Source organism: Siphateles boraxobius, unplaced genomic scaffold (assembly GCF_051911475.1).
Source record: "Siphateles boraxobius isolate OS27281-9 unplaced genomic scaffold, OSU_SipBor_1 37, whole genome shotgun sequence".
In the NCBI taxonomy this organism is placed as follows: Eukaryota; Metazoa; Chordata; class Actinopteri; order Cypriniformes; family Leuciscidae; genus Siphateles; species Siphateles boraxobius.
In genome coordinates, this window is record NW_027508997.1 from 4,566,001 (window position 1) to 4,590,665 (window position 24,665).

At 38.0% G+C, this 24,665-nt stretch overlaps 2 protein-coding genes across 3 annotated transcripts; both read left to right on the plus strand.

Annotated features, from left to right (window-relative positions):
- The first annotated feature begins 279 nt into the window (after window positions 1-279).
- stox1 (storkhead box 1) lies at window positions 280-18,135 on the plus strand. Its single transcript, XM_077197165.1, has 4 exons — window positions 280-771; window positions 13,628-13,780; window positions 13,884-16,179; window positions 16,647-18,135. The coding sequence occupies exons 1-4, from the start codon at window positions 459-461 to the stop codon at window positions 16,792-16,794; spliced, it is 2,910 nt and encodes a 969-aa protein (XP_077053280.1). The 5' UTR covers window positions 280-458; the 3' UTR covers window positions 16,795-18,135.
- A 757-nt stretch (window positions 18,136-18,892) lies between these two features.
- LOC143703045 (uncharacterized) lies at window positions 18,893-24,239 on the plus strand. 2 transcript variants are annotated; one of them, XM_077197167.1, is made up of 2 exons: window positions 18,893-19,097; window positions 20,814-24,239. In XM_077197167.1, exon 2 carries the CDS (start codon window positions 20,958-20,960, stop codon window positions 22,530-22,532), a length of 1,575 nt encoding a protein of 524 aa, XP_077053282.1. In that variant the 5' UTR covers window positions 18,893-19,097; window positions 20,814-20,957; the 3' UTR covers window positions 22,533-24,239. The 2 variants fall into 2 exon arrangements, with proteins under 2 accessions (XP_077053282.1, XP_077053281.1); XM_077197166.1 differs by having other exon boundaries at window positions 18,935-19,097; window positions 20,795-24,239.
- Window positions 24,240-24,665: the final 426 nt, after the last annotated feature.

Genomic DNA, 24,665 nt, shown 5'->3' on the forward strand with positions numbered 1-24,665 from the left:
TGTTTGTTTGCTGCAGAACGGAAGCAACATTGTCTTAGTGCTCAAAGAATATAGAAAAAATGATAAAGATTGTTTTGATCATCACACTTACTTGCTATTGAGGTATAATGACAAAAACGTAATATCTCTGAATAAAAAACTCAATAACCACCCATTTCCCTTGCTCTGTTTGTTTACTACCTGTAGATTATTTTCAGTGGAAGTCCAGGCGCGACGTCGCGACCACGCCCGTATAATTAAAGGAGCATTTTCATTGGTGCGCGACCGCGCGCCTCCCCTGCGTCGGTTGCCGTCGGAGCCCGTGGACACCGTAGTACACACATGCGGAGTCGCGAGACATAGGGAGAGGAGGCGTCCTGACACATTCAAACTGTAGTTTTACAGTTGTTGGATTAAACCGAATGAAGATGTCTCATTCTCAGAACTACATGTAGATTGAGATTCGTGTGAAGGCAGAAATGTCTGTACAGCACCGCTTGGTCCAACTGTCAGCCGCGTCGCTCGCTGTTGTTCTCAGCCGGGACGAGGACATCAAATACAGCGCGAGCAGCACGAACGGACAGGACGTGTTTGCGGATTTTAAGTCGCAAAATTCGCGAAGCTTCTGGAATAAAAGACTCGTGAATGCGGTGGCGGAAGTTTCCTTCCAGGGATGGCTGGAGAACTACGTGTTGCTTGTCCAGGGCAACGCCAATAACCTGGAGGTGTTGAGGGAAGCGTGGATGCGCAGGGCGCTGAGGTCGCCCAAAGGATACACTATCCAAGCTGTAGGTAGGTGATCAACATTTGGATATTAGCAGGGGTGTTATATGATGTGGAATCGCTGGGTAACTCACTCATTCATGAATAATCCTTATGATCGTCCCAAAGCTTTGTCTACATTGTTCACTGTGCAGATGTAACTTAACTTGATCAGAACCATGAAGGCATTTACAGAAGTTAATGAGTCCCACGAGAGCGAAATCTGAGGAAGGCTTAGGATTAACATTTGTTTCTTTAGCTCTTTGTTTATGAGTGACATGGTGAAATTTGAAAAGAACACCTTTAGCCATGTTGGTTAAGCAGACATGCATTCTTAACACTTTTTTTGTTTTGGCAATAATGTTGTCCTGAAAGTTATAGCCTATGGTCAATGACTCATTCTTGTGTTCAGATCTATTAAGTTATGTCATACATAAAATAACTTGAATGCGCATCTTCTGTGATGAACATGTTTTGATTTTTAAATTAAATGTCATTTAGATTTATTTTTGTGGTGTCAATTTCTGAAACAAATATAGTTTTTAATTAAAAGTCTGAAATTTGCAAATTCATAAAAAATATTGTCATAAGTAGCCCAGTTTGGCATAATATTTTATTATTATTTATAAAAAATAAATAGTGAAGCTATGTTTTAAAATATAATAATTAAAATATATAAAATGTATTATTAAATGGAGAGGTTGGACGTTTTTTCCTAATAATATTACATATTTTGAGTCAAATGGAGTAACCCTTACACTTATGCATGAATCAAAACATGTTTAATCTTGAAGCACATGTTTGAAAACTTTTTTTGAAGGTAGTGATTAAGTTGTGTTCAGTCAAATGCATTCAAATGCACAGAAAGTATACTTTGATGGTTACACTTTTTGACATTTTTACAGCCAATGGCTTTGTAGAAAATGCAAAAAAAACATTTAGGATACATCATGAATTTCTAAGAACTTGGCATGTGTGTTTTAAACTAGATTTAACTAGATTTAAATGATTTCTCCTTTTTATTGTATCAAAGATCCTTACTGACATTGACAGATTTCATTAGAAAATCAAAATATAACCTTCGTTTGTGATTGTGGACATTTCCAAGCAGATCTCTAGGGATCCTCATGCTCTATAGGAGACCAACATACCACAACATACCATCATGAACGCCTCTCTAAAGGTCCCCAGATTGTTTTTCCCAGCTGTAACAGAAAACACATAATTTCCGTTTGCTGTAGAAGGTAGCCTCTTAACCTAACTTGACCAACAATTCCTCACGAGACCTCAACATGCTTAAGGCATAACTGTGTGCGTGCAACATAAGTGCATTATTTCCAGATGACAGGAAATATGATTTCAGGGGAGCTGTGAGTCTTCTCTGACTCAATTTTCACTGCTCCGTTTTAGTTAACTTCCTGGAAAAAGGGTCATCCTGATTTGGTGTGGTACAAAATTATTATACAAACAATTCTTATTGTGATTTAGGGGATGAAATCGTTTTCGATGGTCACATGTTGTGGTGGCAGACTTTTGTGACAGTGTGGATTTGTGTTGCCTCAGGTGTCGCTGCTTCTGGGAGGCATCTGGTTTGCCCACTACAAACATGAAGCAGATTGTAAGAACCTCCATTTGCTCCTGCTGTCACAAGCAATGAAGGTGCATGTTAACACACTGAGTAGTATAGTGTGTAACCGGGGCATTTTTGAGCTAGGACCACACAGTAATGTAACTGGGAATAGAGGGAGCTAAAACCCACAGCTATTTTTACTAGTTTCATTTTCTCTAGGAAAATGGAAGCACACCCTCATACGCATACAAATTGTTGAGACCTCAGGTCAGGTTGTCCATTGTGGTGAAATAAGCCCAGCACCAGTGTCTTTGTAATTTATTGCCCATTCACCAGAGCCCATAGTGCTGAGTAATGTCCTTTCCAGTGGTTGTCCACCAGCCGGGTGTATAGCTTGACCACTGGAGCCGATGTCCCTTGTTTCATTCTCAGGACGGCATGGAGTCTCTTTTTATTGTTGTCTGGAGACAGCGCTGGGACATTGTGTTGCTGACAATGAAATGTCAGCTTGTAGATAAGATTTAGGTACGGTTTGATGAAAATATTGAAATGATATAACTGTAAATTAAAATTGATGGATATTTGGCTAATAACATCTCCAAGTACTTTTTTAAACAAAACATCACTTGATATACTCTGACAGCAAAGTTAGAAAACCCTTTGTTGCGATATACTGTTAGTGAACATCCAGATGCCTCCTCCTATGCTGGGAACAGTGTTTAGATGAATATGTTAATATGTGTTGCACCCTTTTCACTCAATAACAAAATAAGCACATAACAAAGACGGCGGTGAGAAACCTGCAGTTAAGAAAGCATCTGATCATAGCGTTGTGGCTATGTTCAATTTAGCTCCGGAATTCGGCACTCCTGTCAATTCACGTCACATTAATTCATAGCTTTATGGCATTGAACAGAAAAAAACAGAAAAAATAGCCTCAGAGCACACTTTTACGTAATCACCACCTACGGAAGTTCAAAGGTGTTTATACCAGCCGGAGCGAACTATCCAAGAAAGCCCACTTTGGCAAGCCATTTTGGTCTCAGAAACAAACTCCAAATGAACTTTGTTTTGGCCTAATTTTCTTTAAAATGACAGCACACCAGTTTGTTCTTCAATTTCACATTAAGTAAATTGGGCCTTAAATATCACACACATTCAGTACTTGAATTCTTTGAGTATTTTTCCAGGCCTGTGTTTGGTCAGCAGGAAAGGGTTAGTGGCTGTGATTACCCTTCAGCAGATGGGATGATGAATGAGCCTGCCTCGCTCTCTGTCCTCCTGATTATCAGTATACATTAAGTGAAAAGACGGATTGTTCACTGGTGCCTGCACTGCTTTTTTTGGCCTCTTGCTCGTAACACTCATTGACCTTTTCAGCTCACTTTTAGAGCCTGCTGTCTTTTGTATGTTCCCTGAATTCTAATTGATATTGATTTTAGACCACTATTTTCGTGACTTATTAGTTAGGAGAATGAAAAATCGTTTGTCTCAACTTCATGTCGTTCCAAACCTAGGCCTACATCATGCTCTTATTATTTAAGTGGTCGTGGAGCACAATCCAGATCCAAAAATGCCATGTTATCATAGTTTTAGCCAAATAGCATAACACACTTTTTGAATCCTGGACGCTAACATGGGTTAGATGCAAATATGGTTAATTTGTTTTGTCACATAAAGCTATGACTTTAAATGGCTTGGAATATAGTGAACAAGTCATATGGACTACTTTCTTGATAGTTTTTATTTTATTCATCAGCCCCTCGTTATTATGAACTGATGTTATATGACGACAAGTGGGCATAAAGATGGCTATCTATGTTCCATAGTAATAATAACATTTGGGAACGGCACATGTGTGAGAAAATATTGACACAATTGTGTTTTTTGGTGTCCTTTAGGTGATGAAGAAACATTAAGCAAGTTAATTGGCAGGTTTCAGTTAGTAATGCAGTGCAGAAACTGGAGTTCACTGGATGTGCTCTGACGCTTCTGTCTTCGGCCTGTGACCTTGAACTACAGAGAATTCTCTATCATTTATAAGTAAAGCTGTATAAAATTGGAGGCATAGAAATAATGTGCATTGAACTATAGAGATTAAGGGTGATGACAATAATTTGGAGAAACAAGAAATTCAAGAATGCCTAACCCTTTTCCGCCTGTCTGTTGAAATCTGAGGTGCTTACAATGTCTGAAGAAGTCTGAAGTCTCTGCATTATTGAGGAGCTTTGGATAATGCCGTCATTACTCAGCGGGGTATAACATCTATGCTAAGTTCTAATGAGGTGTTCAGTAGGGTTGAGCACGGTTAATCACTGATATGTTCAATAACTTGTTTGATGGTACACATTTATATCTTCAAACCCAACTGTGATACATGTTCTATACATGTTCTCTGGAGTGCCTCTACCAAAGCAAACTGATTTGTTGGAGGTTTATGCAAAGCATCTCTCAGATCTCAGCTCATTAGCCGTGACATGGCGTCGTGCTGGACTCTTTTATCCAGAGGTCAACACCCTGTAGTTCTCATGCATTGAAAGTTGCCCTCTTGGTTAACAAGACACCAGAGGTCATCGCTCCCCAGCGCTTTCCTCAAAGATGTCATTGCTGACCATAACACTTCCAGGTGTGCACCGTAAACAGCGGAGGCACAGTTCAGCCAACATGTGTTTGTAAAACAACAAAAGCTTTCTTATTCCCATGAAAGCATGTCTTTCTTTCACTTAAGGAAAAACCTATACAAGGCAGAAAGAAACTATTGTAAGACTCTTAAATTAAAGGAATGAGAGAGAGTATCACCACAAGCAAAGACTCCAGGATGTGTGAAAATATTTATTTAAATTTTTTTGAGTAAATCGAATAATGAATGTGGGTTGTTACCAGTTACACAGTAAGATATTATAATTTTGAAAATAAAATTACTTTTGAGATTAAATTAAAATGGTATGCAGTATCACAAGAGGAGGGGACAAACATGTGAGTTGCTATTGATTTATCTAAATGTTTTTTAAGTAAATAGCCTACTATAATCCATAGGTTTTATAGTTACACAGAAAACTCTTATAATTGTAGACATTTCAAATTAAACTGCATGTGGTATCATCAGAACCAGAGATTCCAGAATAAACATGTGGGTTCATATTTATTTACTTTTTTAAACCCGAGATTTATAGATCCGTAGAAAACTCTTGTCATTATGGACTATATTTAATTAAAGTTTCATCATAGGCAGAGATTCATTCCAGTATAAACATGTCAAGTATGTTTATTTATGTAAAAGCTTTTTTTTTACTTGTTTGTTTAAGTAAATTATCTAATCCATGTGGTCAGAATAAAAGAGATTCATATACATGCCCAGTTTTGGGAGATAAAGGTGGAGCTGGATCTGGTTTCTAAAAAAGCAACCAATGGAATGTTTTCCAAGATAACCAAACATCCTGCCGATCCAGCAGCCATGTGTATTTCTTCCATACTTCTCCATTTTTCACTCGTTGAAATCATGCGTTCTAGTAAAACAAAACAACCCTGACAGAACACTCTTTTCCCTTTCCTTCACAGAGCTCTTCTCTGTCCCTCTGTCTGCTGACACTAATTTATATGACTTCAATTATATCCACATCTGAACCACATTTTTTACAATACCGATTGTTTCAAAGCAGCTTTACAGAGATAACAGGAAAATTATGTTATAATAATGTTGTTAAATATAAAATTAAATGTCCCCAACTAAGCAAGCTAAAAGCCAATGGTAATAAAGGTGAAGAAAGGGAAAAAGCCGACAGTGGCAAGGAACCGAAACTCCATCAGGTGACAGAAAAAAAAATGCTGTCCAAATAAATGCTAAAAAAAGTCCATATAAATGCTGTCCAAACACAACTCTTAAGACTTTTCATTTTCAGATTGGGAACTCTCTGTTTTCTTTGAACACATGTGAGTGTGTGTGTTGGCATATGTGCTTGTCTGTGGGTTTTTTTTTGTGTGCATGAGTGATCCGGAGATATTTCATCATGTCTCGTTGAATAGCTGAAATAGATTTCCCTTATCTGTTCTGATTTGAAGGCATCTCCCTATATATATTTCAGAATCCGACCTCTGTACCATCCTTTCTCCATTAAGTCAATCCTTGATGAAATCTAAGCTGGATGACATATTTAATTAGTTCACTTCACACAGCCAGGTGGAGATCTAGGCCATTACAAACAAATTAAAAGATTATCCTGCTCTCCTACTGTTAAGCATTGCAGCTAATGTGTTTGCAATTAGGGGACAGTACTTCCCACATATTTCCATTCCTCTCCTTCCAAAAATGATGTAAATGTTGTACTGTTGAGTAGACCTGACCTGACTAACCCATTCCAATGCTCCTACTTTACTGAAATTAAGATATTGTAACAAAGCTTTTGGCATGAAAGTTGTCTGCGGCTTAGATTAAGCTTCACTATGTGAAGGGACTTCAAATTTAAGGTTAACAAACCTAAAATCTGATGTAGGTCAGCCTTGGTCAGAGGAAATGATTCTCATCTGCTGAGATTCCAGCATGGAATTACAGAAATTACCAGCATGGAACTTGATTAGTTGTGTAAGAATGTTGTAAACTGTGGCTCCTTTAACTTAGTGTTAAAAATATGAAACACATTAACATCTCTTCAAGCAAACCATGAATCCATATCCTGGTCATATCTTGAGGGATAAGGAAAAGGTTTGGATATTTGCTAGGTTTGACAGACTATCAGGATGATTTTTGGCAGTAGTTTTAACTTTTAATTTTACTTGATATACTTTATTTATATAATAGATACACTACCGTTCAAAAGTATGAGTACATTTTTTAAATGTTTTTGAAAAATAAATCTTTAATGCTTTAATGATAGAAACATATTTATTTGATCAAGAATACACTAAAACAGTAATATTGTGAGATATTTTTACAATTTAAAAGAATTAATTTTCTATTTGAATTTGTTTTCAAATGTAATGTAGGTATTTCTGAGGCAAAGCTGAATTTTCAGCATAATTACAGTCTTCAGTCACATGATCCAACAGAAATCATTCTAATATGCTGATTTGCTGATCAAGAAACATTTCTTATTATTATGTTGAAAACTTGTGCTGTTTAATGTTTTTTCCCCCCCAGGATTCTCTGAAGAATATAATTTATTTGAATTTAAGAACATAATTTAGGCCTATATGAAATAGAGCATTATACTGTCACTTTTGATCAATTTAATGAATCATTGCTGAATAAAAGTATTTAATTTCTTTAAAAAAAAACACTGACCCCAAACTTTTGAATGGTAATGTAGACGTTATTCCAAACACATCACTTTTCATGATATAGTCTATGGTATTTGTTACTCCTGCTCTATAGACCAAAGGCCTAAGAACATTTACTTTTCCTGTGACAGGTAACATGGCCTATTTGCATGAGCTTCAAAAGGGTCCCTATAGTTTTGCCTTGAAACCTGAGATATGTTGCCAATTGATTGTGACCTCCTTTCGTGAGACCTGATACAATATGCTTCAAAATATTACTCTCTTGATACAGGAAAGCGAGCTGTTGGGGCTTTTTGTGGCTCTTTGCAAAGTCAAAATATTGGTTTAGTCACTCGTTTTCGATGTATTTCAAGTTTGTCTGTCAATCACTGTAACGGCATGATGATAAAGTAACAAGTCGCATACTATTGGTTCAAAATGACAACAATAAACATGGAGATATTTCATCAGCAGTGTTATCAGCGTGAAACAGTTTCTTCTGTTAATCAATACACAAGTCCACAGTGTATCATGAAGAATGTCAACATTGTAAAATGGCCCTTTTAATCAGTCTAACGAACCAGATCCTCTCTGTGGGAGGATCAGTAGAAGAGCTTAATTTTTCCCTTGTAACATTTGACATGGTTAACATTTAACGCAGGTGTTTCATTTCAAAACTACACCAGACACATGCTTGATAGTTAAAATGCCTCTCACAGAATGTTTGTTAGTGGTTAAAAGGGATAAATGTTTAGGGCCTCTTTGGATTTATTGGGCTTTTTACTTGTGTCATGGCAGGAAAAACATTGTAAAGCCTTCATAGCAGAAGGTGTGACCAGGAACCCTATTCAGCCACTAATGACAGCACAAAAACATTTTAATTTGTCCACCAACAACATGCAGAGCTGAGAAAACAAAGACTGAAATGAATGTGTGCATGCATGAGAACACAAATACTGTGAACAGTGAACTGAAGGATTGAAGCTAGCCCAAAAACAACATAAGATTCTGCTTTCTTACTTTTTCGTGTTAATTTAGTGTGTCATAGCATTAGGGTCGGTGACTACTGTGGTCTGAAGTCATGAAGAATTTCTGGGATTAATGTTTCAGTTCCAGCAGAAGAAGTCAAGGGGAACTGAACCATCTCCATAGAAGGTTTATGTGACAGGCGTATAGATCTATGTTTTTTAGACCTTGTTTTTGCATGTCTTTGATCTCTGCATGAAAATTTAGTCATGCATGCATAATGTTTTGGCTTTAAAGAGTTGAAGTACTGAAGTGATGTTATGATAGAGGGCATCATGTTTTGTGTTGTTGTAGAGAATTTTAAAATCTATTAAAGGGATAGTTCACCCAAAAATTAAATTCTGTCATACCCTCAAGTTGTTCCAAGCCTGTATGAATTTATTTCTTCTGCTGAACACAAAAGAAGATATTTTGAAAGATGTCGGTAACCAAACAGTTGATGAACCCTATTTGCCTTGCGTATTACTTTTTTTTTTCCATACAATGGAAGTCTTGGTGTCCATAAACTGTTCTCCAAAATATCTTCTTTTGCATTTAGCAGAAGGAATGTTTTTTGGAAATTTTGAGGTAAAATTGTGTTTAGGAATGAACAAGAAAGGAAGTTTTGACTTTGCTTGCGGTGTTGCTATTATTTTTGTGCATTGACTCATTCACCCTGAACAGCCAATCAGAGTTCTCTCTCTCACTGACGGCCCGATGCCGATTCTACATACTGAATTGGCCCAAAAAACCCCGACGGCGTCCGACTAGAGCCAACCCAGGCGTTTTTGACACTCAAAAACGTCCCGGCGTTGTCCCGACTGCCGGTCATCGGTTTTGTGTGTTCCGGCTTTAAATGCAGGACTTTCTTTCGTGTTGAGATGGCTTAGTAAAATGCATAATTGTATTGTAAACTTTTTTTTTTGTGCCTGTCACAATCACAAATTTTGTGATGATTAGTTGTCATACAAATATTACATAATTGTGATTAGTGATTTAATTCCATTTTGTTCTCGTCACTTATAGTATAAGCCTAATGTTATTTTTTCACTTGAAATTGTTATTAAATATAATAATAATACAATTAAAAATTATAATAAAATATACACATATGATTTACTTTTTATGATTTAGAATTTATATAATATAATATAACATAACATAATACTCCTCTGCTTCTCCCTACCACATCGGAAAAAGAAACCCAATATCGAGCATTTGATGGCATTTCTTTAAGCGCTTACATTTCCCTAATTTGGATGAGAAAATATGATTGAAATTTAAACTGCACAATTATTGCAGTTTTCTCAAATAATTCCAATTAGATCGAACAACCATGATCAGACGATTAATCAATAATCGCGACAGGCCAATGTGTGACACCTAGAAAAGCATGTGATTTAAGCCACCCATGAAGCACAGAATTCCTCAGAGGCTGAACGTTTTCTATAGGGGGTTAAACAACATGTCTGGCCAAGTTACCTTTAATTCACTTTCTCTGTCCCACCCTCTTTCGAAGGATCACAGTCCACTGTGTGTTTTTGTTGTTCCAGCCACTCAAGGTGGTCCAGAGTGTGTAATGGTTACAGCTATGATAAGGAATGAACCATACCAAATTCAAATATTGTATTTATTAGTACAAGCTCATTCATCACTGAAGAGCACCTTATATGTGGTGTATATTTGTGTGGTTGAATCAACAGAGCACTTGCAGGTTAATTACCTCTGTGGATTCCGTCTGTGAAGTTTGATGCCCACAGCTGACCAGGTTGTGTTTTTTTAACAGAAACCCGAACAATAATTAAGCTGTTTTGGTTAACCTATCTGCACCTTGACAAAGCCTTGGTTGAAAAGCCACACATTTATTCCTTTTATTTTTATATCTAAAAATCAGTTATTATTGTTATTGAAACTGAAGTAAAAAAAAAAAAAAAACAATTTTTGGTACTGGACACATACTACACATAGTATTATTTAAAATACAAAACAAACATACATACATATATTTTTCATTTTGTATATATTATATACTTATATACTTTACTGTAATAGTTGCTTAATTAGTTTGTTCATTCATTCATTTTTTAAAATTGTATTGTATTATGTTGCAGTACTGTAGAATGCCGGAGCCTCGCTCTAAGCATTTCTATATACAGATTGTCACTGACATCTGTCTGTACACAACATAACAAACAAAACTTGAAACTTCTGTGGTTCTCTTAAAATAGCCATTAAAAGATCCTTTATGAACTCAATCCTGAAAAATTTGACTATTAACATTTGAAGCTGATAATCAAAACCATTTATGTGTGTGGTGATATGATATTATATATAGATTAACAATATTAAATAACATATTAAATAACAATTTAATATTATTACATAGATATTCAAGTATTTTGCGGGTCTTGTACACAGATTGCCTTCAGGTTTTAAATCACATGTCCGTAAAATAAAGACATAATATAAATTTTTTTTTTTTTTTAAATGTAATTGTTTTGTTTTCCAAATTTTATTTCTGATTTCTGATTGTATTTATTTACTATTAGGGTTTATTATTGTGTAGTCAAGTGATAAAGTGGTCAAGTGACCTTGTTGTCATTTCAGTATAATTAAAGTTGCCTGCTATTACTTGTGTAAAGACAAAATGGGTATTTGAGAAGCCAGGACATGCGCAAGGCATTCACATCTGATTTTCAAATCTTGTTTACTCAAATTATGTTATGCTTGAAAGTCAAATGTTTTTTTTTTTTTTATATTCATTTATTATTTAAGAGACTTGACCCACTCCCTTTCTACTTCTTCCTTGCCTCTATTTGCAGTGTTGACGGCTGCCATGGTATCTGGTGAGGTATTCCTGTGACAAAAAAAAGTTGTCAGAGCAGTTTCATGAGACAATGAGCCCAGCATATTTCCCTGGAGAGAGGAATTAATGGTACATGTGTCCTTAGTAAAAAACACATTCATGTTAGCTCAATTGGAGCTAGAACTCTCAAATGTTGTGCAAAACATTTCCCACTTTCTCTCTGAAAAGAAGCACACTTTCACATAAAAAGATTTTATTGTTAAATAGACAGTTTCTGCAGTTAAAGCATAAACAATTATATACATTCCAAGGACAACCTAAGGATGTGCTGGTCCCACATTTACACCACCTTCCTGAAAATAAAGGAAGTCAAGGATGGATTTATCAAGTGCATGTGTCAGGTTTTCCTCTCATAACACCTCCCAGACTACATGTGGTCAGAGACCTTAGAATGAGATGTTTCCTGTTTAAGACCTTAGACGGGATGTTTTTCTCATGGAAAACTGTCAAAAGTGGAAAGCGATGAGCAAAGGCATGTTTCGACCAATCTGCTGACTCTGAGTGCTCTTATAACAAAGAAGAATGGATTAGTTGCTAAGCAGACAGAGAGTCAGACATTCATTGAGAACTAGCAGATGAATGAAGCTAAAACCGAAGGTCAGGAATAGGACTTGCTCTTAGTAAAACATTACTCTCATTTACTTTTGCTAATATAAAACCTAGTAATATAGTAAAAAAATATATTTTATATTTTAAATATAAAATGTATTGAGTATTCTCACCTTTACATTCTTACCACATTATACAGTATATTATTACAAAATATGCTGTTGTATGTATCTGAATCTAACCAATAATGTTTCCAGGTTTGTGAGAGTTTGGTGAGTTGTAGAGTGAATCTTACCTGGTCTTATTATTCTTGGTCAATCAACAACAGAATGGAAAGTCAGTGCTGGCAGGTGTTCAAAAATTATTCTAGCCATCCCTAGTTAATAATAAAGACTTTGGCTTTCTCAGTGATCACAGATAATTGAGGAAACCACTTGCTTTTGTAGTTCAAACAGAAATGTTTTGAAATGTAATGGATGTGGAAAATGCATTATTACTTCATTATTACTACGCCTTTTTCCACCTTTGCTGCCATTGGCTTGGCTTTCTTAGTTGGGGACATTAAATTTAACATTTAATTTAATATTCAACAATAATATTGATCTGCCTGCATTGACACTATTATACAAGAACTGAACTGAGCTGAACAATGACATCACGGTTTACTCCAGGTTTACTCATTATTAAATGAAATAAATTAATAACTTTTTTTTAAAACAAAAATGAAACCTCACTGAACTTACTTAAGCTGGACTGTGATGCTATTTTCTTCTGGAAACAAACTTTTTGCATTATTTTCCCTGTTATCTCTGTAAAGCAGCTTTGAAACAATCTGTATTGTAAAAAGTGCTATAAATAAATGTGACTTGGCTTGGCATTAATACTCCCACTTGTGGAAATATTGTGGGACAAGCAACCTATGTTTAGGACAAGTAAACGATCCAAGTCTGAACTTGAGTACGTATAGAGTAGCATTGCATCCTTCATATCTCCGAAGAGTCTTTAGTTTTATCAGATTTATAAAAGACGCTGTGCAGTGCTGCCGACGACTTCCGTTACCCGAACGAAGCATGTTGATGGGTGTGCTCTTGCTCTGGTTGATGTGTGCTCTTCCAGAAGAAGTGCCCATATTCAGGAATTCTGCCCTTTATGATGTCACACAGGGCCATACTCGAAAAAACTTTCCAAAACTTATACGAACCTTGAAGAAGTGCGTTTGGCAAAGAAAAAAGTTGGTCATACGTCCAACTCGTTTTTTGAAACTTTGGCCAAGTTTAGCATGAGAATCCAACTCTTTAACAGTGTAAATAAGTCAGAATGCATGAAGTAGGATTAGACATCCCCTTTAGGCTGTTAAATGAAAATCATTCAATCATGCTCCTGATTGAACTTTAGTCCTCTTTGGATATTAGGGTTTGTTGTTTTCCATCACTTGCAGGGCTTTAAGGGACAAAAAAAATTTTTGTCTTCATAAGCGGACTTCAGACTGACTGGTGCCTTAAATTAAGTGTTTCTATCAGAGTCTCTTTATTTTATTTTATATCCATTAAAGAATATTTTGTAATATAAATAAAAAACGAAATATATTTTTAAATGATAGTGACTCAAACTAACCATATTTTCTATATATTTTTTTTCTATAGGTGATCTCTCCCCTGTGCAGATGTCACCAATCTCCCAGTCTCAGTTTATTCCACTGTCTGAAATATTGTGCTCTGTCATATCAGACATGAATTCCACCCATGTGATTGTAAACCAGGAAGCATTGATCAATCACATGATGAAAGCACACCCAGGTAACACAATATTCACTTACCTGTACACTACCTTTTTCATTTTTATTTTAATCCATTTTCATTATGAAATGGCTATATTTACACCAACAAATATTTGTTTCAGGAATGACCATTCCCACTCAAGACATCCTGTACAATGCTTTGGGAACGCTTATTAAGGAGAGGAAGATCTATCACACTGGTGAGGGCTACTTTGTAGTCACCCCTCAAACATACTTCATCACCAACAACATGGTGAAAGAGAGGAACTGGTGGAGTGCTGGCGACAGTGACCTGCCGTCACCACCTCCCATCACGTACCTGGTGAGCAACGAGAGCTGCATGGACACCTCTAATGAGGTGCCTGTCATGGCCCACTGTAAGTCCTGCAGCTGCTTCACCCCTCCGTCCATTGTACCTCCATCTGTCCCAGAACATCAATCCATCAGCATCAGTGAGTGCACTGGGAAAAGCCTCAAGTGGCCCAAAGAACACAAACCCTCCGTTCAGCATCAGTCCACATCTACTGCAGCAGACTACCAGGCCAGTGAGATTAGCAAATCCACCAACACAAGTCGCAAGGACAAGGAGAAAGCTGGCCGCAAATTTGGGCTTAACCTCTTCCGACGAAATACAGGGAAGAAGGACAACAAACTAAAGAAAGAGTATGCCACATTCTCTGGGCAATTCCCTCCGGAGGAATGGCCTGTAAGGGATGAGGATGACTTAAACAACCTCCCCAGGGATCTAGAACATGCCATCATCAAACGGATCAACCCAGAGCTTACTGTGGACAATTTAGTAAAGCACACAGTTCTTATGAAGAAGCTTGAGGAGAAAGCTGAGAGAGGTACAGAGAAAGCTGTGGACAAGGGCATTTCCACCGAAGCTCTTGTAGCTAAGCAGAGGCACCATACCTCAAAGGCCGTGGGGAAGAAATTGGCTCCTAGAGCTACTCGTAGCAAGAGAAGAGGACCTTCATCTAAAGAGAAACAAAGGGCAAAGAATAAGAATTTCCAATGTGTTGAAGATTTAGAGGCAGATGATCAGATTATGCCTCACCTCAGAGCAGAATTAGCTTTAGATGAAGCTGACAATAATGTAGGGAGTACCATTCTGAATCCAAAATGTGTCTACAAGAAACGGATAGACAACCCATTTTTGGGATTGCCAGGAAAAGAGTTGGAAACAAACATCAACCATAAAGAACAAAGGAGGAGAGAAGCCAAGATTCCAACCACCGGACGGCGGGAAAGACCAGGTCACAGGTCAAAATCCTGGGATCCCCATCGAGCCAAAGCAATAGCTGACAGCGTAGAGAGATCTCACACACTGAAGGATGCACCTTGTGAACAGGTTCATGAAAGAGCACAGACTGTGGACTCCACTCTGGATGTTCAACCAATACAAGAGCTTTGTGGAGATTACAGCTCAGCCTACCCTGAGAGCAGCACATTGAGGATAGAGGACAAAATTAAGCTAAGAGAGAATAAAGTCCGAAGCAGAGAGTTTATAAACGACAGATTAAAAGAAATTAAACATCAGGATGGACACTTGAGAAATGTTCCTGACCAATATAACATTGTAGATAATCCTTCACATTGTGATACAACAGAAGTACCCCTCTCGTGGCCTAAACCTACAATTCAACGTAGACTTTCCCTACATCTACTTTACAGTAAAGAAGAGTCTCATCACCGTCCCAATCTGCTGTCCTCACACCAGCAAGTTGGCAACATAACCAGCCATCAGCTGCAAGATGGTGGTCAAACCTTGGAGAGAAACACAAGCCAGGCTGAGAATGAGGTGTATACAGATGATCATCGCATCTATCAGAAGGCAGTGGAGGATGAGGATGGTTGTAGCTCCGTCTGCCTAAATGAGGAATCCATAATTGACTGTGAGCTTTCGCAAACCAGTATAGCTCGTTACCATGAGTCCGTCTGTGCAGATGGTGGCTGGGATGGCCATTTTATTGAGGAGCATGCTCATCACAAGCCCACCAGAACCACACACAGGCCACATGAATACAGGTGGCAGTCCTCTGATCACCAGATCCTTCAGAAAGGTACTAGCCCCAGACAAGAGGTCCAGTGTTTGAGAAAAAGACTACATGAATCCAGTTTGGCAGATGATGAACATACTGAAGCCCTGGAAAGCAGCATTTTTGACTACTGTCACACGAGCGAAGTGGAGTCTGATTCTGAGACCATACATAAATCTGCAGATGAAGCTGATGTAGGCAAATCTAACAACTGGATCCATCACCCAGAATTAAAGGACTGCCATCAGAACACTAGAGAGACATATAAGGATACTGTGAACATCAGTGCAAACCCGAATGACCCTACAGGGCCCTGTGCAGGAGAAACTGCAGAGAGTCAGAGTTACACAGCAGATAGTGGGATTGACTCTCCAAGGTTAGTCTAAGGTCACTAAAGGGATCGTTGGTTCACCCAAAACTGAAAATTCTGTCATCATTTACTCACCCTCAAGTTGTTCCAAACCTGTATGAATTTCTTTCTTCTGATGAACACAAAAGAAGATATTTTGAAGAATATCAATTGACGGTAGCCATTGACTTCCATAGTAGGAAAAAATACTATGGAAGTCAATGGCTACCGTCATCTGTCTGGTTACCAACATTCTTCAAAATATCTTCTTTTGTGTTCAACAGAAGAAAGATTCTCATACAGGTTTGGAACAACTTGAAGGTGAGTAAATTATGACAGAATTTCCATTTTTGCGTTAACTATCCCTTTAAGGGTTCATGCTTGCCTGTATTTAAACACTTTCCATTTTCTTACATTTGGAGGTACATATCAGAAAGTTTTACAGATGTTTTTATTCCAGAATAAATATTTTCCTTTTCGCTGATTATTTGCAGGACACATATGAGTGTAACGTCCAGTAACTCAGCAATTCTTAATGGATTGAAGCACCGTGGCTTCCTGCAGAACCTTGAAAAGCTCCACTCAAATGGCATTCACCCTCAGAGTTCACTGCTCAAGCTTACACCTGTCATGAATGTTTAAACAGATTACAATGTCGCTCAGTATCTGGGTATAGTTATATCATGTAAAAAAATGTATATAGCCCTACAAATGTAAATACCCCCCTTTCCAAACACACAAAAACTAGGAATGTAGGATGTGCTTTTTATATATTTAATTCAGTACAGTTTTACATTTTGACTGATTTTTTTTGTTAACATAGTTTTGTACATTGGTCTTTTGTTGTTTAGAGAGAAAGCCTGAACATGTTAAGGAATTATCTGCTCAAGTCAGTCCTCTGTTATCGATGTACAAATGGGTATTTCACGGAAATAAAGTGTTGAAAAATGGCATCTTGTTAGATGCACTTCTGGCCTGAAATAAACAACAGTCAAAGGGATTAAAACTAAATTAAATTTATTTTAGGGGAACAGACAGCCTTGTGAAAATATATGAATAAATCTGTCAGCAATACATATAAGCGTATGTGTACCAAAGCAATATGTTCATGTAATGACATGAAGATATCATTCCCCAAATATTTAATGTAATTTCTAAATCAAGCAATGTTTGTTAAGAATACATTTTAATCTTTCAATTTTGCAATTCTGAAGCTTACATTTACATCTATAAATCTCCAAGTTCCTCACATTAGCTTGAAAGTTTTCATCTGTACTCTACAAATGAACAGCTTGACCTCCAGTACAGTTGAATGGCGATGCATACTTTGAATTCATCAAAATGTCACTTGTGGTCTTGTCAATTGACTTGCCGCTACAACAAAGCTTACCTTTACAGTCCCATTGACGGTCATGAAAAATTCATGATTGACCTGCAGCTTATCCAACATTCATACTGACAAATGCAAGCAGAGGTAGCCATAGCTTAGTGTTGTTAGATGTATTATACAGACACAAAGTATTGGGATGTGCACCCGACTATTTCAGATTAATTTCTAGCCACAGTTTGATTCCAGTACCTTTAACCAGGAGGCTGAGGTGAGAGGCTTTACAGGTTCAGGCAGGAGCTGAACAGATGGGGTTTCCGAATGACAGGTATTGAATGATGGCTGACTGTGTCGTGTTTCATTCAGCCTCACTGGCAGAGAACAAAGGCTAAAGACTTCCTGCATGTGTTCATAAAAGACAGCACAGGCATACTGTAGGCTACAAACCACTGTTGTTTATGAGGTCAGTGACATTGAATCTGTATTATTTAGCCGGTTTGTCTTGTATTCTTTGCACTCAAGAGTTTTAAATTCTTTAAAATGTTCAAAAAGAATAACAAATAAGCTAGTTTTAAAGCAAGGTGTGGTGTTTTTCTTTTTAATAAAACATCAATAAAATGTGCATGCAACCCTTTAACATCAGAAATTGTCAACAAGCAAGTGGTCCTCGTTTTTAAATCTTTTTTTAAGGGAAATGGCGCGCCCTAGTGGTCTCTGATCACAGTGGGAACACAGTTTGGCCACATTATATCCTCTCATCCTAATGTTAGGATTAGTGTTTATTCCTGCCTCACAAGACATGCTAGCCCTGGTGGCAAGGCATCCTTATAGGTGTTTCCCACATGACAAGATGTGCTACCCATGTTTTAATCTCATTTTAAAGTGGTTTTACAACCGGACAGTTTTCTTTCTTTTTCTGTCAGATGAGCTACCCTTGACATTTCAAAAATGACATTTTAAGTTAGTTCACCCAAAAATGAACATTCTGTCATTAATTACCCTCATGTCATTCCAAACCCACAATAGTTTTGTGTTCATCCTCAGAACACAAATGAAGATATTTATAATGAAAACTGAGAGCTTTCTGTTGACAGCTACTGAACTACAGTTTTGACGCTTCAAAAAGTTCATAATGAGATCGTAAAACTATAAACATGAATTGAGCGAGTTAGTCCAAATTTTCTGACAGATTGAACACATTGAATTTAGGCTTTTATTCACATTTAAACATTCTGTTTATTGAACATAAATTTGGCAGAAGTGTTCATGGTTAGTCCATGATACTAATGCATCCACAAACTAAACCTTATTGTAAAGTGTTGACCTATTTTTCTTTTGTAAAATTTGTTTGGGACTGAAGGCGAAGGAGCCTTCCGCCATGACTATAGGGGGTGGTCGAGCGCTTGTTTCTTCACTGCTTTGTTTTTTGCTCATGCGCTCCAACAGTACTTGGCGCCAGATGATCCGCGGCGCCATCCCGCTACGTACGTACGGAGGGAGGGAGAGAGAGAAAGAGTGACAGAGTGCAAACCGCAACCAGGCAGTACAGACGTAACAAAACGAAGATCTTCAGGCCGTTGACTACGCCGCGACTACCAGCAGCGCATCTCGCAAAGAGGTCGGGCATGTTTTAAAAAAAAAATACATTTATACATGACCGTTTAATGTTTATGTGCGTCAGGGTTTTGCATACCGTTGCAAGTTAACTTAGCTGGCTAACTAGCGTGCTATATTTGATACAATTTTGTTATTTAATTAACGTTATACCATACGTTGTAGCATATGATGCTTGACCAATTATTTCAGCACTCTGTGAGAAGTGGCGCTCGGTCAGCTTTACCGATGAATTGTGGACGTCACGAAGTTCGGAGGTGTCCTATAGCAATGGCGGCGGAGGCAGCTAGTGTTCCGCTAGCGAGGCAGCTTAGCAGGACGACAGGCCATGTTTGTTTCACACCGCTAAAAATGGGCTAGGACTATAGCATAAGCAGCGCTTATAGCAGCGCGGTGCTCGTGTCAATTAATTCGGATGATTTCAACAATAGCACATAGCCACAAAAGACGTTGAGCACATACTTATTTTGTTTTTAATTCGACGCCACAAAACAAAAACGCGTTATGTAAGAAGGGGGGCGCCTTCCCGGGCTTTCGCGAATAGCGTACATCTGTGATTAGCCATTAACTCGAGCAGTTTGCCTTATGTCATGATAATCTTGTGTTTTTAGAGCCAAGACAGCACAGCTTTTGCAGCGAGCAATCAAACTAACCTATTATTATGACCTGGTTTATTTACGTTTCCTCGCGTTGCGTATTGTATCTGCGTGAGGGGCGGAAGCTAGTCGCGGCGGCCATTTTACAGCTAGTTAGCTGTTCCAACCTCCGGCGGACAAGATGCCCACCGTTAAACTCTTGGTATTTTCTAGTAGCTGTAGCGTAAGTTTCGACGTGACTGTACGGCACTAGAAGTGTATGTATGACTAAACGATTACAAGTTAAATCCCGCAATTTAAGGCAGTCTGTCAGCTTTTCGACTCTGTGTCATTTTATGATACAGCTATAGTGCTAGTTAGCTGATAATGCATGCTCAAGGAAGCTACATAGCAGCTATTTAGCCAGCTAACCTAGCCAACAGTGACAAACCAGCAGTATGTGAAAATTGTAAACATGGGGTTTAGTATATTTTATATATGAGGCATGTTTAAAGGAGTCAGCTGTGATTCAGTGCGGCTTATTTGAGAAAATTAAATGTCTGAACTGTAGATTCATGAATACTTAGCCTGTCAACTTAGCCTAATATAACTACCCATAGGCTAACTTTAGCCAATTTGTAGCTACTGATAGTTCTGCTAACTAGCTTTATGGCTGTTTCTAGATAATGCTCAATGTTTACATTTTTTAAAGATTTTTTTTGTACAAACTATGATGTATGTAGCTCTGTTCATAATTCTGTTTATCTATGCAACACTCTTTCTACATTAGAATGATGTTGATTTTTGGATTTGTTTGTCATTTTATTCTGTTGTCACTTGATTTTTTTCTTTCTTTCAAGTTTACGGCTAGACATTTTATCTTGCTTATTCCCCGTTCAGTTGAAGCTCTTTGTATCTTTGTCACATTAAGTAGCATAAATTAGTTTCTTGATTAATTACTTTCAACATAATTAGCAAGATCACTACTTTAGTCACTGTATGTTTTGCATACCTTATTTTCACTTTTAATGTTTCTCAAATAGTAAGATCAAGCTGAAAGTTAGACTAAAGGTTTTCCTCAGAAATGTTTCTTTATGATTATGCGGATCATTATCAGAGTTTAAAGGTGTTTCTTCTTCCAGCAGGCAGGACTGCTCCTGACTCAAGAACTGACTGTGCCTGCGGCAGGCAACCCTTCAAGTTTCTTTGCAAGAAAGCGGTGCTCGTAGAGCAACGCTAAGTTTTACTTAACCGGGAAGACGGAAGTCGTCAGGCTGGAGTGCGTCCTGATGGCCGAGTCAGAGACTGACTGTGACACACCAGGTCTCGATACATTGGGATCTGAGTGTGTCATAGCCCATACTCAAGTTGGTGACTTGCATTATGGAGCAGAGACTGAGATTATGACTCAAGAGGACAAAAGACTTGACCTGGAGGCCATTCATGGTGATTTAGGGGCAGTGACCTGCGTGGATGTGGTAACAGAGACAGACCATGACTATATTAAATCTGAAATACACCACGATCATCATCAGTATTTCAGCAGTGCAGAAATAAAAGGCAATGAGCATTTGCTCGGTGAGGTGCTGTTAAAGACAGAGATGGGTGGTGGAGAACATATTGTAAAGGTGGAGTCTGACCATGGAGGGGAGCTTACGGTGGAGTCGGAGAATGGCGTTATCATCCACGAAGCCCATGGCCTGCAATGCAGTGAGTGTGGTGAGATTTTTGACTGTATGTCTGATCTGCACGAACACTTTGAAATCCACAAAGCCACTCACCCCTACATTTGCGTCCACTGTGGTGAGAGCTTTGCTATTGAAGCCAGCCTAAGAAGTCACATGAGGATTCACATGAAAGAGAAAAGCTACACCACTGGTCTTGAGATGGTTGGTAAAGGAGTCATTGATGCATTCAACTTGAAACCGCACCAGATGATGCACTCTCCTGAAAAGCCGCACAGATGTTCGGAGTGTGGTAAAAGCTTCGCTGCCGCCATCACTCTCCGGGAGCACATGAAAATGCATTCAGATGACAAACCCTACAAATGCACCCAATGCCGAAAAAGCTTTGTGCGCAGACGCCATCTCAAAAAACATCAAGAGCTGCATGCCCATGACAAGCCATTTACATGTCTTCAGTGCGGGAAAGGCTTTACGACGGCTTCCAATCTTAAACAGCACCAGAAGACTCATGCTGGTGAAAAGCCGCACAGATGCACCCAGTGTGGAAAGTGTTTTGCCGCCGCGGCAACGTTGAGAGAGCATCAGAGAATCCACTCAGGAGAGAAGCCCTACAAGTGCACCCAGTGTCGAAAGAGCTTTGTCAGGAAACGTCACCTCAAGAAGCATCAGCTGGTCCATCAGGGTGGAAAGCCCTACCGGTGTTCTCAGTGCGACAAGGGTTTCAACCATTCTTCTTCATTGTCACGGCACCACAAGGTCCACTTGGAGGCCAAAATGTATGCCCAGGGCGATAAGGATTTCCCCTTCGATACTTCGATGAAGAGGGGAATGCATGCAGGTGAAAAGCCATACAGCTGCAACCATTGTGAGAAGAGCTTCAATCACTCATCATCACTATCCAGGCATCAGAGAACTCATTCTGATGGAAAGTCCTACACCTGTGCTCAATGTGGGAAGAGGTTCAATCATCCCTCATCTCTCGCAAGGCACCAGCGGGTTCATTTGGAGGATAAATCGACTTACAGTGCTATTGCCACAGGAAAGGGATTCCCCCACACTACCATCTTGAAACAGAGAATCCTTCAGAGTGAGAAACCATATAGGTGCGCTCAGTGTGGAAAGGGTTTCAATCATTCGTCCTCTCTGTCTAGGCATCACAGAATTCACATTGATCAATAAGCTTGTTTCCCTTTCCACCACAAGTGGTGTGCTACCATTCATCCAATAATTCAGGCCAGCTTGTAATGTTAAAGGGTTTCGCTAAAGATTCAAGAAAATCCAGAAAGTCGGTGTGGACCTGCTCTAAGGGAACTTGTTCTAAAATCAAGTCCTTTGACTTTTTAAAGAGGAATAAATTAGAATTTGGTATGATTGACACTGAAATCCCCTGTGTAATGTGCACATGACTAGATACATATGTAATTCTGGAACTTGGTGTTTGATTAAAACCATAGACAAAACATATTGAGATTCCATCATCACTGGTTTTGGAAGTTTATCGAAGCCTGGCACAATCTTGAAATTGAGTATTAGGTCAAGTCGGTTGAGTGTCAGACAATTAAGCAAATAGTCTAGATGCAACGATTCACTCCCCTAGTCTGTATCTTTTAACCATCTCTGCATCATTGAGTTGAGAAACTGATATCATGTGTAAATATATGTTGATTTTCTTTTATATAGATATGTATAGGTAAGTAGTGCTGTAATTTCCTGAAAATGAAGCATTTTTTGATGTATGATCCAGTTAGTCTTATCCATCTCTTGTCAGTGAAGTGGGATGGTGCTTTCAGGGGATGTCGCTAGTTTTGAACAAGCTTTCCTGTAAAATATTAAAGGCTGTATTAAGAATCAAACCCCTTACGATGCAAACCAACGGAGTCTGTAACCTAAAACAGCATAACTCCCTGAAGTTCGCTCATGCACAAAGGTGAGGGGCAAGAAATCGAATCTTCTACATCGCCAAGAAAAATAGATCTTGTTCATAAAGGGTGAACCCAATAAAATCAGGTAATATATACATTTTTCTGTTGTGAAATTTGGTTAACTTTTCATGGTGCCAGTTTTCAATGGACAACTGAATTATATAGCTGATTTTTTTACACAAAGCAAACTTGGTACAGCCTGTGTTCCCCTAAATATCTTTATTGCTTCTCCCTGCTACCAGTGGCCGACTGTGCATTTAAGATTTCCTCAGCCATTGTTAAATTCAGTCAGCAGTGTATAGAATATCAACATTTATTAATAATAATAATAATAATAGATTGTGTATACTTTATGCAAATACAAAATATAGCTTGCTTTTTTTATAGTTTGATTATTTTCTCACCTTAATCCATTGGTTTGTGCTTTCTATTTACAGTTCTGTGTATGGAGAAAATCTTTTACAAATGGATGTATTTTTTTAATAAGGTTTGGGTAATTGAAAGGGAAATGAAAGGAATACTGTTTTTATGGGAGTGAACATTGTATCAGAACTATTCTCATTCTTTTGCATTGGATAACAAATCTGCTTCATCACGTAGCATAGGTTTATTCATTGTGTTAGTTAGGTGCCTTATTGCATGCCGTGTAGAAATGTATGCTGAGCTATAATAGAAAAAAAAGGTTTTGGCTCCCGCTCCCTTTTTGTTTCTTTACATGCTAATCAATGTTTTAATTTGATTATTATTTTTTTTGCTTCTCTGTACATGAGTGTTTACGCTGTTACTTATGTCTTTTAATTTACTGTCAACAAGCCTCTTATAGATTAGAGGTTAAAGAAAGTTACAATGCCATTGATCCATATGTTGATTGCCCTCTATAATGGTCTATTCTTGTCCCATATGTCTATTCCCCCATCTTTGAGTGGCTCACATATATGGATAAATAAAGGTTGTTGACTATCAACAGGTTCATACAGTTTTTTTTACAGCACCTTCTTGCATCCATCAAGGTCTACTGTATGTAGTGTCTTTAGTGAACTTAACATTGTTAAAAGGAGATTTATCATGTCATTGAGGATGATACAATATTGAGGATTTAATATTTAGAGGGGTTAAAATAAAATCAATTAATAAAGGGGAATGAAATAGCCAAAATCTCAACACCTTCAATTACTTATTTTTGTTATTTATTTTTTGGTTTGGAGTGAAGATAAGATCAGATTAAGACTCATTATTGGTGAGGTTATTGCTGAAGAAGAGTTACTTAAGTTGCTAGTAATTCTATATTTGACCTTGTTAGCTTTGTGTCCAGGGCAATCTGTTGGTTGATCGTATTCATTGTTCAGTGATTAATTACAAGGTTACACATGTAGGTATTTTCTTAATTTTC

Coding starts and splice junctions, on each gene's coding strand:
- LOC143703045 (XM_077197167.1), top strand. CDS start 20,958: ATGGCCGAGTCAGAGACTGACTGTGACACACCAGGTCTCGATACATTG.
- stox1 (XM_077197165.1), top strand. CDS start 459: ATGTCTGTACAGCACCGCTTGGTCCAACTGTCAGCCGCGTCGCTCGCT. Junction 13,781..13,883: donor CATGATGAAAGCACACCCAG/GTAACACAATAT, acceptor TATTTGTTTCAG/GAATGACCATTCCCACTCAA. Junction 16,180..16,646: donor AGTGGGATTGACTCTCCAAG/GTTAGTCTAAGG, acceptor GATTATTTGCAG/GACACATATGAGTGTAACGT.